General features: G+C 48.6%; 1 protein-coding gene across 1 annotated transcript in view; it reads right to left on the bottom strand.

The window, feature by feature from the left end:
• Positions 1–17,269, bottom strand: part of wnk1b (WNK lysine deficient protein kinase 1b) — a 209,215-nt gene that overhangs the window by 34,059 nt on the left and 157,887 nt on the right. Inside the window, exons 10-14 of the mRNA XM_046336086.1 lie at positions 11,803–13,224; positions 9,531–9,617; positions 6,025–6,156; positions 1,832–1,930; positions 138–443 (exon numbers count right to left, since the gene is read on the bottom strand). Of these exons, the coding sequence (XP_046192042.1) occupies positions 138–443; positions 1,832–1,930; positions 6,025–6,156; positions 9,531–9,617; positions 11,803–13,224 (2,046 nt within the window). The remainder of the gene's footprint in view (positions 1–137; positions 444–1,831; positions 1,931–6,024; positions 6,157–9,530; positions 9,618–11,802; positions 13,225–17,269) is intronic.

Genomic DNA, 17,269 nt, shown 5'->3' with positions numbered 1-17,269 from the left:
AACTCAGGACTCATTTAAATAACAAACATACAGTCAAGGAAACACGCAGACCAGCTATGGTCAAAGAACTACTCTCCATCATCCATACGACCAGGCGGGGGGGACATGACGAAGGGGGTTTGGCTGACCACAGGTACCTGGGGCTGGGCATCTCCCGGCGGCTCTGGGGAGGTGCTGGCTACGCTGATGACGGGCACCACAACGACCAGCGGCTGAGTAGGCATCATTTGGGGCGGCATAGAGGAGGCCGGTGGCACCGGCGGTGGATGAGTCACCAGAGTGGGTGCAGATACAAAACCAGGTAGAGGATGAGCCCCAGGAGGCAGAGGTAAGGCTGCAGCTGCTATAGGGCTCTGTGGGGACACCAGGGCTCCCCCAGGGGGTGACGCCGCCCCTTGGGCTGCAGCTGCAGTAACCGGGACCGAGGGCTGATTGAAGGCCATCTGTGCCACAGAGACAAGTCCCACTGAGGAGGGAGGTGGAGCCATACTGCAAGGCTGGGGGCGGGAGGAGGAGAGCAAGGGGCGGGTCAGGTCAGGTTAGGACTGGCTAGGGTAACGAAGGGTCATGGGAACTAAGTTGGAGTGGGCGGATTATGGATGATAGAAATAGTAAGTCCACTTCTATGGGATGGATATTATGTTGGTGGTTGACTAAAGGGTGACTGAAGGAACACAACTCAAGGGGATAAGAGTGTGTATGGTGGGTGTGACAGAATGTAACACTGTGCATACAATCACTAAACAAACAAAGTCAACACACAAAGCCACGCACCACAACAACATGCGACCAAACACGATGTGTTTCACAAATGGCATGAAAGCGGATGTCAACCCGATGGTTCAACTGGTTCAACTGCACTGTGAGAACAAAGCAGTGCTAAGGTGTGGACAGGACTCCTCATGAGGCCCTCTCCACTCAGTGGTACAACACGCCTGCGGTGACATCATGCTGTTGGTCACTAACATGGACTCTAATGGAACAGCCATGATCGTCCATTAGACCTCAATTCACATTTATCGACAAACACAGAAGACACTGAAAAACAGATACTTTTCTACTCAAACAACAACAACACAAGTGATACTGAGTGAGGACAGCTGATACTAATGGAAATGGACACACGTACATTCGCACACATAAACACGCTCTACCACCCTAGTGGGGACCAGCACTATAATAACAGCACAGCGAGTGGTACCCGGACCAGAGCTAGCTATAATAACAGCACAGCGAGTGGTACCTGGACCAGAGCTAGCTATAATAACAGCACAGCGAGTGGTACCTGGACCAGAGCTAGCTATAATAACAGCACAGGGAGTGGTACCTGGACCAGAGCTAGCTATAATAACAGCACAGGGAGTGGTACCTGGACCAGAGCTAGCTATAATAACAGCACAGCGAGTGGTACCTGGACCAGAGCTAGCTATAATAACAGCACAGCGAGTGGTACCTGGACCAGAGCTAGCTATAATAACAGCACAGCGAGTGGTACCTGGACCAGAGCTAGCTATAATAACAGCACAGCGAGTGGTACCTGGACCAGAGCTAGCTATAATAACAGCACAGTGAGTGGTACCTGGACCAGAGCTAGCTATAATAACAGCACCGTGAGTGGTACCTGGACCAGAGCTAGCTATAATAACAGCACCGTGAGTGGTACCTGGACCAGAGCTAGCTATAATAACAGCACAGTGAGTGGTACCTGGACCAGACCTAGCTATAATAACAGCACAGCGAGTGGTACCTGGACCAGAGCTAGCTATAATAACAGCACAGTGAGTGGTACCTGGACCAGACCTAGCTATAATAACAGCACAGCGAGTGGTACCTGGACCAGAGCTAGCTGGTGTGCCTGGTAGAGATAGTACAGGTGTTCTAAGCTGGGCGAAGGGGACATAACAGAAGCGCCCAGCTCACTAGCGCACAGCTGAAGACCACCAACCATGCATGCAGGCAGACCAGGCCAGGGCAGGCAGACCAGACAGACCAGGCCAGGCAGACCAGACAGACCAGGCCAGGCAGACCAGGGCAGGGAAGGCAGACCAGACCAGGCCAGGCAGACCAGACAGACCAGGCCAGGCAGGCAGACCAGACCAGACAGACCAGGCCAGGCAGGCAGACCAGACCAGACAGACCAGGGAAGGCAGACCAGGCCAGGGCAGGCAGACCAGACAGACCAGGCCAGGCAGGCAGACCAGACAGACCAGGCCAGGCAGACCAGACAGACCAGGCCAGGCAGACCAGACCAGACAGAGAAAGCAGCATGTCATAGAAGTGTAGTGAGTGGATGAAAGAGTGAGAAAGTCAAAGGAATAAAAACAGAAAGAAAGGATGGAAAACTGAAGTAAGAAATGTGAATGTTAAAATGTGTTAACAAGAAACAGAACAGATTAAACTCCATAGAAAGAGAATATCAGTATTATTTAAAAGAGATGGTTGTGTAATACTTACCACAATGGACACGAGTTAGTCAACGACGTTGTAGTACTTACTGAATCGGTTTCATAAGGGTTTGGTTTATTTTGACATTGGCTTTTGTGAGTGTTTGGTTTATTTTGGCAAAGTTGTTAGACTTTGAAGGCGATGGAAGTTCATGTTTGTACCCACAATGCAGTAAAACTTCACTATAACTAATATCTCTATTCATATGCCTATGACTAAGAAAAGTAAACTCCTAATCGCGTAACCAATGGCCCTGAAGGTTTTCTATCGATTACTGAATAATTAATGGAGGTTTGGTTTTGTGTTACTGACTTGGTTCAGACCAACTCTGGCAGGCCTTCAGTGGGCCCATCCATGGGTTTAGGTAAACACACTGGCCTTCAGTGGGCCCATCCATGGGATTAGGTAAACACACTGGCCTTCAGTGGGCCCATCCATGGGATTAGGTAAACACACTGGCCTTCAGTGGACCCATCCATGGGATGAGGTAAACACACTGGCCTTCAGTGGGCCCATCCATGGGATTAGGTAAACACACTGGCCTTCAGTGGGCCCATCCATGGGATTAGGTAAACACACTGGCCTTCAGTGGGCCCATCCATGGGATGAGGTAAACACACTGGCCTTCAGTGGACACATCCATGGGATTAGGTAAACACACTGGCCTTCAGTGGGCCCATCCATGGGATGAGGTAAACACACTGGCCTTCAGTGGGCCCATCCATGGGATGAGGTAAACACACTGGCTTCAGTGGGCCCATCCATGGGATGAGGTAAACACACTGGCCTTCAGTGGGCCCATCCATGGGATGAGGTAAACACACTGGCCTTCAGTGGACACATCCATGGGATGAGGTAAACACACTGGCCTTCAGTGGACACATCCATGGGATGAGGTAATCACACTGGCCTTCAGTGGGCCCATCCATGGGATGAGGTAAACACACTGGCCTTCAGTGGGCCCATCCATGGGATGAGGTAAACACACTGGCCTTCAGTGGGCCCATCCATGGGATGAGGTAAACACACTGGCCTTCAGTGGACACATCCATGGGATGAGGTAAACACACTGGCCTTCAGTGGGCCCATCCATGGTATTAGGTAAACACACTGGCCTTCAGTGGGCCCATCCATGGGATTAGGTAAACACACTGGCCTTCAGTGGGCCCATCCATGGGATTAGGTAAACACACTGGCCTTCAGTGGGCCCATCCATGGGATTAGGTAAACACACTGGCTCAGGGGGCTGTGCTAAACTCAGCAACAAAAGACATGTCCTCTCACTGTCAACTGCGTTTATTTTCAGCAAATTTAACATGTGTAAATATTTGTATGAACATAAGATTCAACAACTGAGACATAAACTGAACAAGTTCCATAGACATGTGACTAACAGAAATTGAATAATGTGTCCCTGAACAAAGGGGGGTCAAAATGAAAAGTAACAGTCAGTATCTGGTGTGGCCACCAGCTGCATTAAGTACCGCAGTGCATCTCCTCATGGACTGCACCAGATTTGCCAGTTCTTGCTGTGAGATGTTACCCCACTCTTCCACCAAGGCATCTGCAAGTTCCCGGACATTTCTGGGGGGAATGGCCCTATCCCTCACCCTCCGATCCAACAGGTCCCAGACGTGCTCAATGGAATTGAGATCAGGGCTCTTCGCTGGCCATGGCAGAACACTGACATTCCTGTCTTGCAGGAAATCACAAACAGAACGAGTAGTATGGCTGGTGGCATTGTCATGCTGGAGGGTCATGTCAGGATGAGCCTGCAGGAAAGGTACCACATGAGGGAGGAGGTCTTCCCTGTAACGCACAGCGTTGAGATTGCCTGCAATGACAACAAGCTCAGTCCGATGCTGCTGTGACACACCGCCCCAGACCGCGACGGACCCTCCACCTCCAAATCGATCCCACTCCAGAGTACAGGCCTCAGTGTAACGCTCATTCCTTCTGCGATAAACACGAATCCGACCATCACCCCTGGTGAGACAAAACCACGACTCGCCAGTGAAGAGCACTTTTTGCCAGTCCTGTCTGGTCCAGCGACGGTGGGTTTGTGCCCATAGGCGACGTTGTTGCCGGTGATGTTTGGTGAGGACCTGCTTTACAACAGGTCTACAAGCCCTCAGTTCATCCTCTCTCAGCCTAATGAGGACAGTCTGAGCACTGATGGAGGGGTTGTGCGTTCCTGGTGAAACTCGGGCAGTTGTTGTTGCCATCCTGTACCTGTCCCCAGGTGTGATGTTCGGCAGTACCGATCCTGTGCAGGTGTTGTTACATGTGGTCTGCCACGGCGAGGACGATCAGCTGTCCGTCCTGTCTCCCTGTAGCGCTGTCTTAGGCGTCTCAAAGTACAGACATGGCCACATCTGCAGTCCTCATGCCTCCTTGCAGCATGCCTAAGGCACGCTCACACAGATGAGTAGGGACCCTGGGCACATCTGCAGTCCTCATGCCTCCTTGCAGCATGCCTAAGGCACGCTCACACAGATAAGTAGGGACCCTGGGCACATCTGCAGTCCTCATGCCTCCTTGCAGCATGCCTAAGGCACGCTCACACAGATGAGTAGGGACCCTGGGCATCTTTCTTTTGGTGTTTTTCAGAGTCAGTAGAAAGGCCTATTTTGTGTTCTAAGTTTCCATAACTGTGACCTTAACTGCCTACCGTCTGTAGGCTTTTACCGTCTGTAGGTTTTTACCGTCTGTAGGCTTTTACCGTCTGTAGGCTTTTACCGTCTGTAGGCTTTTACCGTCTGTAGGCTTTTACCGTCTGTAGGCTTTTACCGGTTCATTAACTGCCTACCGCCTGTAGGTTCATTAACTGCCTACCGCCTGTAGGTTCATTAACTGCCTACCGCCTGTAGGTTCATTAACTGCCTACCGCCTGTAGGTTCATTGACTGCCTACCGCCTGTAGGTTCATTGACTGCCTACCGCCTGTAGGTTCATTGACTGCCTACCGCCTGTAGGTTCATTGACTGCCTACCGCCTGTAGGTTCATTGACTGCCTACCGCCTGTAGGTTCATTGACTGCCTACCGCCTGTAGGTTCATTGACTGCCTACCGCCTGTAGGTTCATTAACTGCCTACCGTCTGTAGATTCATTGAACCAGCATGGGAAACAGTGCCCTTTAAAACCTTTACAATGAAGATCTGTGAAGTTATTTGGATTTTTACAAATTATCTTTGAAAGACAGGGTACTGAAAAAGGGACGTTTCTTTTTTTGCTGAGTTTATATGTGGGCTTGTGTAAAATGTGTCTGTATGAATGCATACAGTATCTGACGGAATATGAATGAACAAGTCTGTTACCTGTTTGGTTTTGGGGACCCTCACTCTAACTTGATTAAGGTGTGTGTGTGTGTGTGTGTGTGTGTGTGTGTGTGTGTGTGTGTGTGTGTGTGTGTGTGTGTGTGTGTGTGTGTGTGTGTGTGTGTGTGTGTGTGTGTGTGTGTGTGTGTGTGTGTGTGTGTGTGTGTGTGTGTGTGTGTGTTATGAAATGTGTGCACAGAGTGTGGTTAAGTGTCAGTGTTTGCATGTGCACTCTGTGTGTATATATGTGTTGGTCCCTTACCTGTGTGGGCTGTGGTCCAGGGGGTAGCTGGGTCTGAGAGGGGCTCTGTACCACGGTGCTGCCTGCCTGCTGCTGCTGGGGCTGAGAGACCATGGGCTGGGAGGTGGGGGGGAGAGAGGCCTGCAAGGGGGTCTGGAGGAGAGAGGGAGAGAGAGAGAGAGACAACTCATGACTAGACCTACATGGCAAAGTTAAAAAGGGACAGTTAACTAAGTTTGTCAGATGTTTTTGACCTCAAAAGTCTGTTGAGATGAGTCTATGCCCGACACCAGCCTCAATCCCACAGATGGAAAAGATAAGCACAATCATTTAAAGTAAAAAATATCTGCAAACTTAGCAAACTTTGAGTGAACTGTCTCTTTGCGTACTTGCCACATATCAGTAGAGTTTCAAAGCAAACAACACCCCCATTATCTCACTGTAATTAAACAGTTGAACATATCAATAAAATCTAGTTACGCTAATTTGATGATACAATTTGCCTTGGGGCCAAACATTCCCATCGATTGCAAAAACATTTCTCTGGCGGCCAACTTACCTTGTGACTTGATGAAAAGCAATTACACACAGGCTTAACCTACAGGCCATCTTATTAACATATTCTATAGGCACGGGTGAAGCCGGAACGGTCCAGTACAGAGAACCGGCAAAAGAAAGCGGGGGGTACGGCGTACCGTTAAAACGAGAGTCTATCACAATAGTTAAAAAACATCGTGTAATAAGCCTACAGTTTTCTTGGAAACTATCTATCATGTCAGTCACATAAAAAATGAGCCAAGAGACTCCAAAATGTAGAGTGGTTCGAGGAGAACATTTTAATAAGGCAGAGATGATGGGCTGAGACCATGACGCGGGTGGACAGCAGAGTAAGCATCAAATTCAGGTTACAAGACTTTTGTTGGCCGAATGATGACGATCACTGAATGTCATTCATAACACTGTTCAGTGTCCGGTAAGTCTCTGCTTTTATCAAATAGGTATGGATGCTGGAATGATCTTAGAATGGAGTAGCCTGCTAGTTAGAATAGCAACTAAAGTATGGACACGGAATGTAGAACTAAGTGTTCCTCTGAGTAAAATTTCAGAACAAATGTTAATTTTGTTTCAGGAAGGGGAGTAAATGCTGTTGAACAACAGTTCCCTGAGCATCAGTCCTCTTCCTGAAACAAAATATTTGGTGAGCGTGGCTTTATTTAATATTCTGGATGAGCATCAAGTAATGATCGAGGAGAAGCTGCATGTATCTAATTACAGACACAAGTTGACTAACAAATAGCCTACCAAATGTCAGGAAACTATAAGATGAAATTATTTAAATAAGGTCTAACTTATGTTACCCCTGAGAAACATAGCCTAAATGAGTCTTTTCAAGTAACGGTTTGACAATCAGATGAAAACATCATGACTTGCTGTGTTAATGCCACATTAAAAAAGCAGGCTAATACATTTTAAAAGTTAAACGACAAATCAATACTGTTAAGGCCATAGAGATGCTATATGTCCTTCTATGATTAAGCCCATAGAGATGCTATATGTCCTTCTGTGATGAGGCCCATAGAGATGCTATATGTCCTTCTGTGATGAGGCCCATAGAGATGCTATATGTCCTTCTGTGATTAGGCCCATAGAGATGCTATATGTCCTTCTGTGATTAGGCCCATAGAGATGCTATATGTCCTTCTGTGATTAGGTCCATAGAGATGCTATATGTCCTTCTGTGATTAGGCCCATAGAGATGCTATATGTCCTTCTGTGATGAGGCCCATAGAGATGCTATATGTCCTTCTGTGATGAGGCCCATAGAGATGCTATATGTCCTTCTGTGATGAGGCTATGAGGCCCATAGAGATGCTATATGTCCTTCTGTGATTAGGCCCATAGAGATGCTATATGTCCTTCTGAGATTAGGCCCATAGAGATGCTATATGTCCTTCTGTGATTAGGCCCATAGAGATGCTATATGTCCTTCTGTGATTAGGCCCATAGAGATGCTATATGTCCTTCTGTGATTAGGCCCATAGAGATGCTATATGTCCTTCTGTGATGAGGCCCATAGAGATGCTATATGTCCTTCTGTGATTAGGCCCATAGAGATGCTATATGTCCTTCTGTGATTAGGCCCATAGAGATGCTATATGTCCTTCTGTGATTAGGCCCATAGAGATGCTATATGTCCTTCTGTGATTAGGCCCATAGAGATGCTATATGTCCTTCTGTGATTAGTCCCATAGAGATGCTATATGTCCTTCTGTGATGAGGCCCATAGAGATGCTATATGTCCTTCTATGATGAGGCCCATAGAGATGCTATATGTCCATCTATGATGAGGCCCATAGAGATGCTATATGTCCTTCTGTGATTAGGCCCATAGAGATGCTATATGTCCTTCTGTGATTAGGCCCATAGAGATGCTATATGTCCTTCTGTGATTAGGCCCATAGAGATGCTATATGTCCTTCTATGATTAGGCCCATAGAGATGCTATATGTCCTTCTATGATGAGGCCCATAGATATGCTATATGTCCTTCTATGATTAGGCCCATAGAGATGCTATATGTCCATCTATGATTAGTCCCATCGAGATGCTATATGTCCTTCTATGATTAGGCCCATAGAGATGCTATATATCCATCTATGATTAGTCCCATCGAGATGCTATATGTCCTTCTATGATTAGGCCCATAGAGATGCTATATGTCCTTCTGTGATGAGGCCCATAGAGATGCTATATGTCCTTCTATGATTAGGCCCATAGAGATGCTATATGTCCTTCTATGATGAGGCCCATAGAGATGCTATATGTCCTTCTGTGATTAGTCCCATAGAGATGCTATATGTCCATCTATGATTAGTCCCATAATAAACCAGTGGGTGCCCACACACACAGGAGGCCTCTGTACCAGGAAGACATGACATCTACTTTCACCTCTGCTACACTGTAGACAAATATACATCACAGCCATTTCACTTACAGTTCTGTTTGTTCCTGAGACAGCAGGACATTAAATGTTGTATTGGAGAAAAGGGAAAAGCCAGAAGACTCAAGAGATAAAGCAGACAGTGTGAGAGGTGCTCATATCAACGTTGTTTTGTCTACCTGCGGAGGGAGCGCTGTGACGTAGTAACCTCCATGCTAAAAGAGACAGACAACACAGTGTGAGTGAGTGAGTGAGTGAGTGAGTGAGTGAGTGAGTGAGTGAGTGAGTGAGTGAGTGAGTGAGTGAGTGAGAGAGAGAGAGGCACCACAGGGGCCACGCCACAGCTTTCACACCACACAGGAGACAATACTGTACTCAAGATTAAAAACAGACAGACCAATCAAAACAAAAACACAGTCTGGCTGCCATGACGATGCACCTGTACTCTAAACACAACAGGAGAGGGAGGATTGGTGTGGAGGATGTGTACAAGTTGGTCCTTATCCACACTGGCAATGTCTCATTATTCCCCTTTGGTAAGGAATTAGGACGTCCTCATAGAGGCCTGTGGAGAAAGGGGGCCTTACCTGTTGGTGGGCGATGGGGACTGGCTGGGAGTTGGGGGCAGGAGGGTGTCCAGTGTTGGACTGGGAGGTTGGGATCTGCTGCACCTGCTTCAATAGGATAGAGAGATAGATGAAGAGATGGAGACACAATATGCAGGGAGATAGAAATATGGACACAAGAGAGAAAACAAAACGTGAATTAGGATCCATTTGTGACTTTTGGACATACTGCACAGTACTACATTCTAGCCTGAGCTTTGGCTCACTGTACTGTACAGTACTATATTCTAGCCTGAGCTTTGGCTCACTGTACTGTACAGTACTATATTCTAGCCTGAGCTTTGGCTCACTGTACTGTACAGTACTACTGTATTCTAGCCTGTGCTTTGGCTCACTGTACTGTACAGTACTACTGTATTCTAGCCTGAGCTTTGGCTCACTGTACTGTACAGTACTACTGTATTCTAGCCTGAGCTTTGGCTCACTGTACTGTACAGTACTACTGTATTCTAGCCTGAGCTTTGGCTCACTGTACTGTACAGTACTACTGTATTCTAGCCTGAGCTTTGGCTCACTGTACTGTACAGTACTACTGTATTCTAGCCTGAGCTTTGGCTCACTGTACTGTACAGTACTACTGTATTCTAGCCTGAGCTTTGGCTCACTGTACTGTATAGTACTACTGTATTCTAGCCTGAGCTTTGGCTCACTGTACTGTACAGTACTACTGTATTCTAGCCTGAGCTTTGGCACACTACTGTACAGTACTACTGTATTCTAGCCTGAGCTTTGGCTCACTGTACTGTACATACACAAAGTATCCCCTCTCTGACTCTCCAGAGAATCTCCAAGACTCCTTGTGTATGCATGTACATCCACAGGTAACTATAACAGGTAACAAAATCCACTGCTGGGTCAGTTGGGGGGAGTGAGTAGGCTTCATGCACGTGGTAGGGCTCCTAGATGATTCATTACATTGTGAATGTTATTGCTCAACAGAGCACATAGAAGAAGCAGGTTGTGTCCTTTAAATATATTTAGGAAAAACTCAAATAAAACCTGTATTTTTGTTGTTGCTGGTTGATTGAAACCCTTTACATTCCATGTAATGATTACATGTAGCTTCTGAACCAACCCTAACAAGTACCCTTAGAAGGCTGCAGACAAGTATACTTGTTCCCAAGCTCAGCTCAACCACTCACTAGAGAGTGAGCTCACACAAGTATAGTTGCACCAGGCTGACCACCTACCTTACCATCCCCTGTTCTCAGGACATTACCACTGAAAACGAGGGGCTTTAGGAGCGGAAAGCATTTCGTAGGAAGAAGAACAGATGAAAAAAAATAAAATAAAGCAAAATAAAACCACAAAGAGAAGCGAGAAAGAAGAGCGCTGCTCAGAACAAAAGATGAGGCTGCGGGTGGACTGATAATGTCAGCATTCTAAGGGTTAATGGATGAATTCTGACCCCTGAGTGTAAAGTATTTATCTTGGATACCAGCTGAGTGTAAAGTCTTCCTATTGGTCGCTAGCATTATATGGCACATGACGTGCTGCAACACCTCCAATAGAACTGTTACTGGGATTGGTGTCCTTGGCAACAGATAATAAATGATAGAAATACCGTTTTAACCATTTCCAGCCAACTAGACAGAGCTACTGTACAAACTGTTAAAATAAAATTAAAGAAAAATTTAAGAAACATTTTTATGATGAAAATAAAGTAAGCTTCAGGTGAACAGTTAAACCGGTCTAAACCCCCCGTTTGTTGTATGTTTGTGTGTTGGATCATACAAATCCTCAAAGCCATGTGGCAACAAGTCTGTGATTATTACTCACAACAATGATCCCATTCCCATACAGTAGTGTCTTGACAATTTGGTGTATTTTGGAATATTAAATAAGGCCCAATTCGACTTTGGATTCGTATGTACAATATGCAGTTCTACCTCACTGTATACCAATACAAAACACACATTTTTTCCATATAATTACATATATGAACATACATACAAAATCTTACTTACTCTAAGAGACCGATACAAATAATTCCCTAGGTGATAAGAGAACATACCGTCAACAGAAGTAGGGGATTTAAACAGCAGGTTTCTAATTGTTTCCTGAAGACTAGCACCTCCTAAAAAAGACCTTTGAGTGTAAGTAGTCATGGCTGGAAAGGGTTAAAACCACAACCACGAAACAAAATGAATCAGGTAAGTGATAAAGACAGGGTTGGTGTGGAGGGTAGACGGCTGAGGGTTGCTATCGAATAAGAGAGTGATGGTCTAAGTACCAGCCCAGGGTTTCCCTGCATGGCCAGAGGAAACTCATGATACGAGAGGTCGGGTTGGACGTTCGTCTGTCGGGCCCAGGTGGTGTGTAGTATGTTGACGTGAGAGGACTGACGCCCTGAGGACTCGGAGGGAGGCACAAACAGAAAGGTCTGCTGGCTGGGGGGGTGGCCCACTCCCTGGCCCTCTGCAGTGGCGTCCCTCCCCCCGGCCTCCGCCCCGTAGAAGGTGTGTGGGATGGACTGGGCGGCCGAGGAGGCCCCGAACTGGGGCGGAGGAGAGTGGAACTCTCCACAGTCAGAGGAGGCCATGGAGTCACTGGAAGGTTCCGGGCTGCAGTCCTTCTGGCCCTGGTGCAGTAGCAGGCTCCCGGGAGGGAGAGGCATCTCAGGGCTGATGTAGCTGTACAGTTCCTCAGTGACTGGCTGCAGGCGGCTGTAGGTCCCAGACCCCCCTGACTGTCCTCCTGGTCCCCCCTGTTCCTCCAGGTTGAGGTCCATGGAGCCGCGGCGAGCCCGGTACAGTCTAGAGGCCAGCACGCCAGAGTCGGCCCCAGCGGCGGCAGCTGCAGTAGCCATGTTTTGGACGTGGAACTCGAACACGCTGCCTTGCGGGGGCTCCATGACTGGGGGAGCGGACTGGGGGAAGGAGGCAGAGTGCTGCAGCTGGTACCCATCGGTAGAACCCGAGGCCTGCGGGCCCAAGGTGCTCATGGGTGGCAGCTGAGGGATGGGGCTGTGGGTGAGGCGCATGTGACTCTGCATGTGGGGGTGGTAGGTCTGGGCGTAGGCCGGCTGTGGAGGGTCGTACACGGCCAGGCTGGCGGCTGCCGCAGCCTGCATCTGCTGGTGGAAGCTGATCTGGTTGATCTGGTGAGCAGTCATGGGGTAGCCCCCATAGGCCATGGCCTCAAAGTGATCCAGCAACGCTGCCTGGTTCAGACTCAGCCTCCGCACAGCCTCCACCACCTCCTCCTGCTGCTCCGCCCTCACGTCCTTGTACCCGTACAGAGGGTCCTGGAGGGACTGACCTTGGAGGTGCTGGTGCATGGGCTCTCCAACTGACCCCAGCCTCGGAGCACCGTAGCCGGGCACCATGAAGAGGGACGAGGGATCCACTCCCAGGTGCCCATCCACTCCTCCTCCTCCACCCATGCCCAGCCCATCCATCCCCGGGTGGTAGGGGTGCAGGCTGCTGGCGTAGCGGGGGTAGACAGGCTGGAAGTGGCGCGTATGGGCCTCCAAGATGGACGTGCTCTTGCGGCGTTGGGCGTTGTAAGCCTTGGAGGGAGGGCAGGCAGGCGGCGGTGAGAAGGAGATGGGGCGCTCCAGAATGGAGGGGAGAAAGAGAGGCGGCGTGGGGTCCGGAAGGCCTGCTGAGGCCCAGACTCCTCCACTGCTGTACTGCTGAGTCACAGACTGCGGCTGAAGTGACATAAGATTATAGATGCATCATCTTCATGAGGGAGAGAAGCACCGTTAAATACTGTAGTATTCAGAGAGATAGAAAGAGAGAAGAGGGTGAAGAGGTATATCAAAAGAGAACAAGAGAAATAGCAGTGCTATATATTTCTGCTAATGCATTAATCCCTGCAACGGATAAAGAAAGTCAAGAAACTAGCAAAGAAACCCATGAAGAACCAAAAGATGAAGGTACAGACAGTAATAGCTTCTAGGTATGGAATTAAATGCAGATGTGGCAAAGACTGCTTCCTTTAAGATCAAAAGACTGCTGCTACTGTGACATTAAATGGTTAACTATAAACTGCACCTTATATACAAAACTATCTAGCATGACGATAATGTAAGTCATTATATTATATTACATGATGTGTATTTTTGGGGGGGGTTTAAACCTTTGAAGCTGACAGTGAATGATGTTCATGCTAATTGAAATTGTACCTGGTGCTTAATGAAGACTTTAGTGGATTCCTGGATAAAACAGGTGACCACACCAACTACTGTACATAGATCTGACTGAATGTACTCTACTCAATAGTTTAGTCTACATCTCATATTGTGTCTTGTGACTCCAGTAAAATGGGCTGAGATGACAAACTAAAGTGTTGTTTGAGTTGTTGTTCATATTGGGGAAGTGTAATGTAGCTAGCAGTCTGACCAGTCTCACTAGGAGGGAAGTATAGTGTAGCTAGCAGTCTGACCAGTCTCACTAGGAGGGAAGGGAAGTGTAGTGTAGCTAGCAGTCTGACCAGTCTCACTAGGAGGGAAGTATAGTGTAGCTAGCAGTCTGACCAGTCTCACTAGGAGGGAAGGGAAGTGTAGTGTAGAGTAGCTAGCAGTCTGACCAGTCTCACTAGGAGGGAAGTATAGTGTAGCTAGCAGTCTGACCAGTCTCACTAGGAGGGAAGTATAGTGTAGCTAGCAGTCTGACCAGTCTCACTAGGAGGGAAGGGAAGTGTAGTGTAGAGTAGCTAGCAGTCTGACCAGTCTCACTAGGAGGGAAGGGAAGTGTAGTGTAGCTAGCAGTCTGACCAGTCTCACTAGGAGGGAAGGGAAGTGTAGTGTAGCTAGCAGTCTGACCAGTCTCACTAGGAGGGAAGGGAAGTGTAGTGTAACTAGCAGTCTGACCAGTCTCACTAGGAGGGAAGGGAAGTGTAGTGTAGCTAGCAGTCTGACCAGTCTCACTAGGAGGGAAGTATAGTGTAGCTAGCAGTTTGACCAGTCTCACTAGGAGGGAAGGGAAGTGTAGTGTAGCTAGCAGTCTGACCAGTCTCACTAGGAGGGAAGGGAAGTGTAGTGTAGCTAGCAGTCTGACCAGTCTCACTAGGAGGGAAGGGAAGTGTAGTGTAGCTAGCAGTCTGACCAGTCTCACTAGGAGGGAAGGGAAGTGTAGTGTAGCTAGCAGTCTGACCAGTCTCACTAGGAGGGAAGGGAAGTGTAGTGTAGCTAGCAGTCTGACCAGTCTCAGTAGGAGGGAAGTGTAATGTAGCTAGCAGTCTGACCAGTCTCACTAGGAGGGAAGTGTAGTGTAGCTAGCAGTCTGACCAGTCTCACTAGGAGGGAAGGGAAGTGTAATGTAGGTCTGACCAGTCTCACTAGGAGGGAAGGGAAGTGTAATGTAGCTAGCAGTCTGACCAGTCTCAGTAGGAGGGAAGTGTAGTGTAGCTAGCAGTCTGACCAGTCTCACTAGGAGGGAAGTGTAGTGTAGCTAGCAGTCTGACCAGTCTCACTAGGAGGGAAGGGAAGTGTAATGTAGCTAGCAGTCTGACCAGTCTCACTAGGAGGGAAGGGAAGTGTAGTGTAGCTAGCAGTCTGACCAGTCTCACTAGGAGGGAAGTGTAGTGTAGCTAGCAGTCTGACCAGTCTCACTAGGATGGAAGGGAAGTGTAATGTAGCTAGCAGTCTGACCAGTCTCACTAGGAGGGAAGGGAAGTGTAATGTAGAGTAGCTAGCAGTCTGACCAGTCTCACTAGGAGGGAAGGGAAGTGTAGTGTAGCTAGCAGTCTGACCAGTCTCACTAGGAGGGAAGGGAAGTGTAGTGTAGCTAGCAGTCTGACCAGTCTCACTAGGAGGGAAGGGAAGTGTAGTGTAACTAGCAGTCTGACCAGTCTCACTAGGAGGGAAGGGAAGTGTAGTGTAGCTAGCAGTCTGACCAGTCTCACTAGGATGGAAGTATAGTATAGCTAGCAGTTTGACCAGTCTCACTAGGAGGGAAGTGTAGTGTAGCTAGCAGTCTGACCAGTCTCACTAGGAGGGAAGTGTAGTGTAGCTAGCAGTCTGACCAGTCTCACTAGGAGGGAAGTGTAGTGTAGCTAGCAGTCTGACCAGTCTGACTAGGAGGGAAGTGTAGTGTAGCTAGCAGTCTGACCAGTCTGACTAGGAGGGAAGTGTAGTGTAGCTAGCAGTCTGACCAGTCTGACTAGGAGGGAAGTGTAGTGTAGCTAGCAGTCTGACCAGTCTCACTAGGAGGGAAGTGTAGTGTAGCTAGCAGTCTGACCAGTCTCACTAGGAGGGAAGTGTAGTGTAGCTAGCAGTCTGACCAGGCTCACTAGGAGGGAAGGGAAGTGTAGTGTAGCTAGCAGTCTGACCAGTCTCACTAGGAGGGAAGTGTAGTGTAGCTAGCAGTCTGACCAGTCTCACTAGGAGGGAAGGGAAGTGTAGTGTAGCTAGCGGTCTAACCAGTCTCACTAGGAGGGAAGGGAAGTGTAGTGTAGCTAGCAGTCTGACCAGTCTCACTAGGAGGGAAGTGTAGTGTAGCTAGCAGACTGACCATTCTCACTAGGAGGGAAGTGTAGTGTAGCTAGCAGTCTGACCAGTCTCACTAGGAGGGAAGTGTAGTGTAGCTAGCAGTCTGACCAGTCTGACTAGGAGGGAAGTGTAGTGTAGCTAGCGGTCTGACCAGTCTCACTAGGAGGGAAGTGTAGTGTAGCTAGCAGTCTGACCAGTCTCACTAGGAGGGAAGTGTAGTGTAGCTAGCAGTCTGACCAGTCTCACTAGGAGGGAAGGGAAGTGTAGTGTAGCTAGCGGTCTAACCAGTCTCACTAGGAGGGAAGTGTAGTGTAGCTAGCAGTCTGACCAGTCTCACTAGAAGGGAAGTGTAGTTTAGCTAGCAGTCTGGCCAGTCTCACTAGGAGGGAAGGGAAGTGTACTGTAGCAGCAGTCTGACCAGTCTCACTAGGAGAGTAAGGGAAGTGCCAGGCAGTCTGTATTTAATGTGAGCACAGGGCGCCTGGCGAGAGGCCCGAAGCGAAGAACAGCAGGGTTCACTCACAGGTATCTGAAAGTGGATGAAAGATAAACACACAATAATCTGATCTTCTGTTCTCTATTTGTTATGTCTCTCTATATGTCTCTACTGTTTTGTCCCTCGTCTCTCCTTGTTTCAGATACCCATAGACAGCCCTACTGAGCTCCGGTCCCAGCTCCACCAGACTACACCCTGGTTCACACCACTCTGTGGCCAGAGATGCTCTAACATACAGGGCTGACAAACACCGCCGGGAGGCTGGCTCGGCGTTGTTGCCGTGGGCGAGGCGGGGTGGAATGCAGGGGCAGGACACTCTCCAGGGCCTTGGAGAGCCGGCCCGCAAACGTGTCACCGTCTTCCGACCCCCGGCAGGGGGAGTGGGGGGCGGAGAGGACCGGAGGAGGGGTGGAGGGCCGGTTGGGAAGGCAGGACAGAGCAGGAGGGGTGGAGGAAAAGTAGGGGACGCAAACGGACATGCTACGGCCACGGTGGCGGGGAGTTGGTGAGAGAGGCTGCAGGCGGAAGGAAGGAGGGAAGGACAATTAACCACAGAATGGATGGAACACAGGTGAGCTAAACACAGGTGAGCTAAACACAGGTGAGCTAAACACAGGTGAGCTAAACACAGGTGAGCTAAACACAAGTGAACTAAACACAAGTGAACTAAACACAGGTGAGCTAAACACTGGTGAGCTAAACACTGGTGAGCTAAACACAGGTGAACTAAACACAGGTGAACTAAACACAGGTGAACAGAGGTGA

Source organism: Oncorhynchus gorbuscha, unplaced genomic scaffold (genome assembly GCF_021184085.1).
Source record: "Oncorhynchus gorbuscha isolate QuinsamMale2020 ecotype Even-year unplaced genomic scaffold, OgorEven_v1.0 Un_scaffold_925, whole genome shotgun sequence".
NCBI lineage: Eukaryota > Metazoa > Chordata > Actinopteri > Salmoniformes > Salmonidae > Oncorhynchus > Oncorhynchus gorbuscha.
Note: the sequence above shows the minus strand (reverse complement) of the source record. Positions and strands in the feature narration are given on the sequence as shown.